Below are 9,168 nucleotides of genomic sequence, written 5' to 3'. Positions count from 1 at the left end.
CCCCCACCCTCCTCAACAGTGTGGACGGGAAGCCGAGAACTTTGACCGCTTTTTCACACGCCACCCGCCGGTGCTGACCCCTCCCGATGACGAAGTGATTCAGAACCTGGACCAGGACGAGTTCCAGGGATTCTCCTTTATCAACCCTGAGTTCCCAGGAACTGCCCCTACCACCCCTGCCCTCGAGCAGGCTTGATTTCAGCCCATGCACGGACACACAAACACACACACACATACACACACACAAAGATATACATAATCATTTTTCCCAGTATCAACCCCCGGAACATTAAAAACACGCTAACATATCATTTTTAAATATCCTGGAAATGATTTGTGCAGTTACAGGAACCAAGAAGCCATGACTTAAACTGATACATAGAAATGCCATATAAATAATAACACATATACACACATTTGTTGTTCACACTGCTGATACAACCTGGATGATGTGTTGGCTTCTTCTGAGGGTGCATGTGCAACATACAATTGCCTGAATGCATGTAGCATTCTAGTGCTGCTCTGGGGGGATATTTAGTTTGAAACAAATTCTGTATTTTTCCATGCTTCTACATGGTCAGAATGTTACTAGAGTCATTGACTTTCTCCAAGCTTTGTTTTTGAGAAGTTGCTTGGATGTGTGATTTACCACAATGTTGTTGCTCAGTGTGAACAACATTTGTTTAATTGACCAGACCTCCTCAGAATGAGGAGTAGAAATGAATGGTGACCCTTAAAATCCAAACTTTAAATAGAGGAACAAAAATGATTCTTAGAAATAAGAACTGCATTGTCACAAACGCAGTTTATTTACAACCTAACTACAGATTAGTAGCCGAGTCACGATTCCCCCGGCACACACAAATACACAATAGCATAATTCACATGTAACATAGCTTTAGGATTCCATTTTATTACTTTTTCTGGTGAAAATTGTGATTTTACTTTTCCCTTAGTCAGTCCTCGACTACTTCAGCGCATTCTGAGTTTGGCCTGTACTTCTGGTGGGCTTTTTATTCAATGTGTAATATTAGTAATGTCTGTATGTTTATCCTTATCTTAGCTAAAACTGGAATGCTTCACATACTAGTGCATGAGTATCTATATCAATTATAGCCCTGGACTTTGTCTCCCAGCAGCATTTTAGCATCTTATAACCTGCAACCTTATGCTGCCGTTGTGTGGCTTTTTTTTATGGTTTTCAGAACATGTATTATTAAAAAAGAAATTTGGTGTCTTATTTTACACATTGAGGCAATGGAAGATCTTTGCCGCAAATATCAGATTTTCCATGTGTCTTATTTGTTGTTGAGCGTGGGATCATGATGGTAAAATGCTGTTGGTAAGTGTAGTCCTTATAAAGGCTTTGAGTCCGTTAAATATATAATACTACTTCTTATACCCTAATTTTCTGTTATCTAGTATATAAGCAATGAAAGAGACTAGCAGTTAGTTAGTGTATTACAAAAGCATGATCCAGATAACAGGCGTTTCAACAAATGTGTGTGCACATGTATGTTTTATATGTGTGCGAACGAGTACTGTGAATGAAAATGCACGTTTGCTTTTGAATTTTTGTATGTGTATCAATACCTGCATTCCCAGCACCTTGCTCGGCCTTGTGTTTACATTTGTCTGCATGGTAAGTGTCTGCACCCCCTCATATCAAGCAGTATTGGTATGATCCACTTTACTTCTAACCAGTGGCTCCACAAGTCACAGAAGAGAAAGGATGGAAGTACAGAAGAAGGAATGCATGATACTGAAATTGAAACAATTTGCAAATAATATTAGGTTTCAATGTCAGCACGAGACTAGTGATACTAGAGAAACCTAGTGCTCACATGAAGTCATGAAATCTTGTGTTTGAATCATTATTGACATTAAGTACTGCAAAGTCCACTTCAATATCTCCTGGAAGGCACCACCTAAGTACTAGAGATGTTTTCTATGGCCTGGAAACTCAAATCCTGCTTTCAAAATGCAGGTTCAGTACCTAAACATGTTAAAGTTCCCAAGCCTGGGGAAAGTTTCTGTGGTAGAAAAAAGGCAACTAGCTGAATTTCAAACTGCATTCCAACTTTTCATGCAGCTCTACTTTTCTGATCTAGTTTTTTTTGGCTAAGTTGGAAAGGATTTGAGGCTCAACTTAATGTGATTGGGGTCTTTCAAATAGCCATCTCCATGCGCAATAAAAATTCCTATCCTAGTTCGCAGTAGCAATTGGGGACAACAGGCCTTCTGAAGCAGGAAAATGTGTGTGCTTTGTCTCTTGTTTCCTCTAGCTAGCAATAATCTTGTTGACAGGAAGGCAACATTGGTACTAAACCAACCTTCGGAAGGCTCACGTTTGGACTGTAGTTCATTCACACGCAAGAGGCTGTGAGGTTATGAAGCTTATTGGTGGGAATATTTATCCGGCCAGAGAGAAAGATGGCAGTAGCTTATACACTTCCGTGCAGCTAACATTGTGTGGAAGTGGCTGAAGTGCTTCCTCATGTCACACTCCTCTTTTATCACAGAGACGCATCCGTTTTTTCCTGCAAAGTGGGCACATTCAGGTTCAGTGAGGTTTATCAGTTGTAGTGGCATGAAGTTATACAGTATCTGCAGCAGAAGAAGAATCAAGCCACAATGTCATACGGGTATTTCAGTTGAACAGTTATCTTTCATGCTAACCGGTGTGGGAGTCACTGCGGTTTCCACAAGCATGACTAGTAATGGAAACTATCATGACGATAGTAACTGACACCTTAGAATATCTGCAGTATGTAAGTAAGTAAGTGACTGGAAGTTGAGGGGGGTGGCAATATATTCATGGTGATTGATAGTGAATTAGAATATAATGATTTTTTTCAAAACAAAACATTTGTAATTCAGGCTTTCCTAAAGTATTTGCTGCAACTTTATTGCAGAAGGCAATGGATCTTTACAAACAATTGTCTGATAACTACAGTTAAGTTTGTAGAAAAAACAGACAGTTTGACTCCAATTTGTCCTGTTTTGAATATCGTAACATAAAATGAAAAATGTCATTTGCAATTTAAAGAAGAATTGAAACATTTGAAAGAGATCATTTTTGCAGGACCGTGGTGACTGGTGCTCTGTGTAAGCGTGCCACATGAAGGGTTAGCTGATATTGTAAGAATTCAGACAATGAAAGCCAAGCACTGGCTTAGTTCTCTTTTAGTTGTCTTAATTACTGATCAAAATATTTTCACACACAGGCCCCTGTAATGCATGTTTGCATTATCATTTTTGATGGCATTGAGTAACTTTGACATTTTGATTGGATTAATGGATGAGGCGGAAAAGTCCCTGATTTAGGGACAGTGTTAACTAAAATCTGGTAAACGTTGGTCCTGTCTGTCCGCTATGAGATTGAATGTAAATGCAACAGTGTGTTTATGACCTAAAGCAAAATCTGTGTTCCATTATCTGTGACATACCTCCATTTTCAATATTTATTACGGTCAGTGTATTATAGCAACTACAAATAAGTATATATATATATATATATATATATATATATATATATATATATTACATATGTATATTACATATATTACACATATATATATATATATATATATATATATATATATATATATATATATATATAAACCTCTATAACTGTGTCAAATGTTGATATTTACACCATGTGGTCAGTATTGTAAAGGACGAGAGTCTTACTCCAGGATTTGTGGTTTTGTTTCTACGTATGATTCCTTCCTGCCGAAGGAGAAGCAAAATCATCTCTGCATGAAAAATGCTTTTGTTTTACCTTTTTATTAGTTAGGATTCAAATACAATTAACATATTAGGGTGATTTATGTTTTCTGTGTCCACATAGCTTCCAAAGTGTGATCCAAGCTGCTGTGTGTGTGTGTGCTAAGAAAATACTTCTCCTGCTTTCCATGCGCCAAAATTATTATTATTATTATTATTATTTTCCAGGAAAAACAGGCATATCTAAAATAAAGGATTTAAAAGATGTGTTAGGGGTTGTTTTCTGTTGTTTTTGTGTTCATATGATGTTCACTGTGTACATTTTGATGTGGTTGAAAAACGTTACTGTGGTGAGTAAAGAAAAGGAGAAAGAGATTAGAGTGATGGAGGGTTAAAGAGAAGAAGAGGGAAGCAGTTCAACAATTCAAAGGAGAAAGGGAGGGGACCAGGAAGCAAAACGAAGCTCTGTGAAGCAGGGCAGGCGGCTACGACAGGCTGTGCATATTTCATGGCTGCCACTTATCATAAGAGCATTTTTCCTGATGGGGAACGTAGGTCTGATGACTTAAAGGAAAAAACATGCCGAACACGGCCTACATACACACAGCCCTGCTGAGCCACTCAGCCGCTTCACGCCGCCTCTAATGCTGATCGCAATCCACTGTAGTCGGGCTGCTGCTGCTCTGACTAGCTGCACATTTTCTGATTATTTTTGGTGCATTTTCAGCCTTTATTTTGATAGGACAGCAGAAGACATGAAAGGGGAGAAGAGAGGGGGGAAGACATGCTGGAAAGGGCCGCAGATCGGAGTCGAACCCCGACCCGCTGCGTCAAGGAGTAACCCTCTAAACAGTGGGGCTCGAAAGTTTGGGCACCCCAGGTAAAAAAATGTGTATTAATGTGCATAAAGAAGCCAAGAAAAGATGGGAAAATCTCCGAAAGGCATCAAATGACAGATTAGACATTCGTATAATATGTCACAAAAAGTTAGATTTTATTTTCATCATTTACGCTTTCAAAATAACAGAAAACAAACAAATGGCGTTCGCAAAGGTTTGGGCACCCTGCAGAGTTTATAGCATGCACCGCCCCGTTTGGAAAGCTGAGACCTGACAGCGTCATGGATTATTCTCAATCATCGTCTGGAAAGACCAGGTGAGGTCAATCTTAAGGTTTTAAATGCCCAGACTCATCTGACCTTACTCCGACAATCAGCACCATGACTTCTTCTAATTAGTTGTCTAGAAAAAAAGTTGACGCTCACAAAGCAGGAGAAGGCTATAAGAAGATAGCAAAGCGTTTTCAGATGCCAATATCCTCTGTTCGAAATGTAATTAGCCTTTGCAGACGCCATTTTTTTGTTTTCTGTTATTTTGAAAGTGTAAATGATGTACATAAAATCTAACTTTTTGTGACATATTATACGAATGTCTAATCTGTCATTTGATGCCTTTTGGAAATTGTTCCATCTTTTCTTGGCTTCTTTTATGCACACAAATTTTTACTTGGGGTGCCCAAACTTTCAAACCCCACTGCATATGGGCGCCCGCTCCACCAACTGAGCTTTGGCTTAGCTGCACATTTTCTTTTAATAGGGCTTACTGGATCTTACACCGTTCACTGTCCCTAGTTCAATGTTACGTTTACAAGTACGACACAAACTAGATGCAGTGTTTCTCAGCCGTGACACAATGGAAAACAGCGTGTACAGCACACTAACGGTCCATATCTACTGGGAAGGTTCTGACTGTGATCACAGGACTGGTGAAAGCAAGTGAGGTTCAAAACCCACTGATGGGAAAAAAGAAAAACTATGCCAGCGACAGCGAGGTTCAACCTTAATGAAGTTAGTCAACATGACCTTTAAGTTCTTTTCATATGGGCGGATTGTCAAAGCATGTGACCATAAGAGTGTGACATCTGGTTTACAGAGTTTTTAATATTGTTTTAGCGTTTGTCCGAAGTAATAGGATACTTGGCTGTGACTGTCCACAACTTACACCATTTGTATTGTTTACCTTGTTCATGAGAAGACTCCATATGAATGCCCTCCTTTTGTTGTATCCACAACCTCATAGGTGGAAATTTTTGAAGTTTTGGTGGATGGTTAATTGATTTGATGTAATTTAAGTCGCATGGAGTTTTTCTTTGTAATTGTTATGTTTGAGGAAAATGTTGATGTTCCCAACAGCGTTATCGTTTTCCTCTGTCATTCTGCCTTTGCATTTCCTGCATTATGTTACCTGCTAGCTGACATGCTAAATTGTTAGCCTCGATGGCTTCTAGACACCGACAGCCTAGCTGCCTAGCAATGGTGTTCTTTAACTTAACCACTCGAAAGCCAAGCATAGTGTGTACACAACTTCCCATGGCGTAACCCCAAGCTTGTGAGTTCCATTTCAAGGCAGCAAAAGATTGAAAAAAACTGCTTGCCTGGCTCTGTCCAAAGGTCTCTGTACACAAATGGAAATGTAAAAACGGAAACTTGTGTCTTTACGTGGAGGTAGGCTATGTGGACGTGTTTCTGGCCGGGCGCAGTGACTTCTTCTGGAGACAGAGCTAAGCTAGCTGTTAAGTCCGTTTTCAGATATATATACATATGAAAACTAATAAAGTTAGTTTTTGTCTCATTTTCATTTTATTGGACAGATAATTATTCTTGTTAAGTGACCAGGTTTATGAACTTTTATTCACAGAACACTTCAACTAATTAGCCAGCTGATTAGAAGGCAAGCTAAAGGAACATCCAGGATCGATATTGTGAGATAATAGATAAATAATTAATTCTCAGCAAATGGCTGAAGAGCCAGTTTTCACCTCGACTTTGGGTGTGGAATGAAATGTATTCAGTGAAGCATTTTCGTGGTTACTTGTTTCAAATTCAACTTATAGCTTATACGTTTTATACATTGTTCTTTACATTTTAATGTTGAAAAAGAACAGCTTCCTGTTGCTTTGTTGCCCATACAGTTCTTAACAGAAGGCCTACCCTACATACCTCTTTGTTAATTGTATACTAACGTTGTAGTGCAGATGTATTTTATGCAAATTTGTCACAACAGCGATACAAACTCCTGTGTGTAACAGTAACTTCCAGCACATAAGCTGAATAAAGTTTGTATTGGAGTGGATGTAATAGCCATGTACACAGTAAGCTGCAGCAGTGCTGGAGTGTGTGTGATAATTAATTCCAAATGTTGCAGCCCCCAAATTAAAGCCAGTGGCTTCAACACAAAGCAGCCTGCGCTTATCAGCCCAAAACAGGTCAGCGTTCGATACCGCCTTTCATTCACCCTCCTCTCCTCTTCACCTCCCCTTTCCGCTGTGCCCCCCCCCACACTATCCCCACTTCCTCAGCTGACATAGGCTCGTCTCCCGCTAATCCTCTCGTTACTGAAAAGAGATGGGGTGAGAGAGGGAGAGGGAGGTTGCGGGGGGAGGGGGGGGTCCATTAAAACCACTGCTACTGGAACACAGTGACTTGAAAAACATTTTTGTGCTTGCTCTGATGCCCTGATGCTGCTGTATATTCCAAGTTTTCTATCTATACATCTATACCAAGGGCCACTGATATTTATCTCACTCCATGTCCTTTGCTGCATCTTTTTCTCTCTCCTTTTCTCTCCATATCTCTGTGTCTCTCTGCCTCCGAGCAGTAACTGCAATTGAAGCATGTTGAGATGGAACACATTATGAGCTGGCCTACATGGCTGGCAGCTGTGTGTGTGTGTGTGTGTGTGTGTGTGTGTGTGTGTGTGTGTGTGTGTGTGTGTGTGTGTGTGTGTGTGTGTGTGTGTGTGTGTGTGTGTGTGTGTGTGTGTGTGTGTGTGTCAACTGCATGCATGGTCTTCAGCTGTGTACACAGTGGATTAACAAGGATTTGGGACTCTTGTGTTTATGTTTCCAGTCAGATAAACTCTCTTAAATGCAATAAGTTGAGTGACATTGATTTTGACAGTTTATCAGTCAGCAATAGTGAGTATTGACAAAGATGAATAACATTTCCAAGAATATTCCTTCAGGATTTGATAATGCAAGCACATGTGGGACCACTATGCTGAATTCAAACTATGATTTACTGATAGATAACAACACCAATCAGAAAAATGGTGATGGTCCCGCCTCCATGTTAGTTAATGTCATAATGGCTCTTTGAGTTCAGACAGAGGTAAATAACACCAGGATTTCTCATTTTGAGCCAGCAATTGCCTATATCGTGGGCTGAAATGACAACTTTCGCCGACAGGCGTCATCAGCTGTAGCTAAGTAGCTAATTAAGCAAATGTTAGCTCCATAAAACAGTTTTATCATATGAACTCTGGTCCCAGTTGGACTTTCACACGTCACATGCAACACACAACAGCAGATCAGTGTCAGTACTCACATTTTGGAAATATACTTTGTTTGTTTTAGGTGAAGGGTGGCGCCCGGAGACCGTGCAGGGTGCAGGACATGACCTGGATTACACCAGGGTCGTGTAGTCTGTCATAAACAGCCGCGTCTCGTGCCGTTCCTTGACATTGTTTGACGATTTCGACATCTGCTCCTAAATTACAGAAGTTCCTGAATCTTGTCATCTTCTTATCAGTTGGTGTCCTCATGTCAATCACCCTTCTTCTCACCTAGGAATGTCATCGACATGCTCACTCGCTCGCTTTGAATTCTCCACACAACGACCTCCTTTAGTCCCATATGGGGTCAGTCGATCATTACACCGACCTTGTACCAGGGTGCTGGCAAGGTAAAGGTCAAACAGATTTTTGGACATTTGCGTTCTCACATGCAGCTTCTTAGGGTAATGTCTAAATAATTTCAATATTGCAGTGCGGCTCTAGTATTATAAATATGATGAGAAGAAATGTATGACCAGACTGTTATTTCATTCTACTCTATTAATTCCAGCATAGCTCCCCACATCTTCACATCTAATCAAACCCATTAAAACATTTGTGTTTTTAACGTGCAGTGTCCACCCTTTTCCACTTAAATGGGATTAAGCTAATAAGAATCAACTTATTCCACGCTGACTGACAACACCATACATTATGTATCCGCTTGTTCCATCTCTTCATCAAAGCTATATTATGTTTACATTGAGTGAAATATTAAAACCCAAGACTTTGTGTTTTTTATTGCTGCCCAATTCCATACATTTTGTTTGTTATTCACATCTCTCCAAAATGACAAATCTTTTATCTTTGGAAACTTTGGGATCTCCACTACAGTTTAAAAATAAAGTTATGTTACTTTAAATGATGTTTGGCTATACAGTAGGAGTTTGTACTGACTGTGGATTGAAAAAGTTCACAAAACTCCATCTCTGATATATCATTTGGAAAGGAAATTACAGCACTATTTAAGTGTTGTACCAGGCCTCTCCTGAGACGAGGCGTTCTAGTGAATGTCATGCCCAAGAACGGGTGGTGGATCTGGGCCGGC

At 39.9% G+C, this 9,168-nt stretch overlaps 1 protein-coding gene across 2 annotated transcripts in view; it reads left to right on the top strand.

Moving 5' to 3' along the window:
* The window catches only part of LOC116703070 (protein kinase C beta type), a 99,125-nt gene that overhangs the window by 84,909 nt on the left and 5,048 nt on the right, over positions 1–9,168 (top strand). The window contains exon 17 of one of the 2 annotated variants that reach the window (XM_032537659.1): positions 20–2,841. The exons of the other annotated variant lie outside the window; for it this stretch is intronic. Coding sequence (XP_032393550.1) covers positions 20–196 — 177 coding nt within the window. The 3' untranslated portion in view covers positions 197–2,841. Of the gene's footprint in view, positions 1–19; positions 2,842–9,168 lie in introns of those variants that run through there. 2 annotated transcript variants of the gene reach the window in all.

The sequence above is a fragment of the Etheostoma spectabile genome, chromosome 15 (assembly GCF_008692095.1).
Source record: "Etheostoma spectabile isolate EspeVRDwgs_2016 chromosome 15, UIUC_Espe_1.0, whole genome shotgun sequence".
Taxonomy (NCBI): domain Eukaryota; kingdom Metazoa; phylum Chordata; class Actinopteri; order Perciformes; family Percidae; genus Etheostoma; species Etheostoma spectabile.
This window is presented reverse-complemented; position numbering and strand designations above follow the sequence as displayed.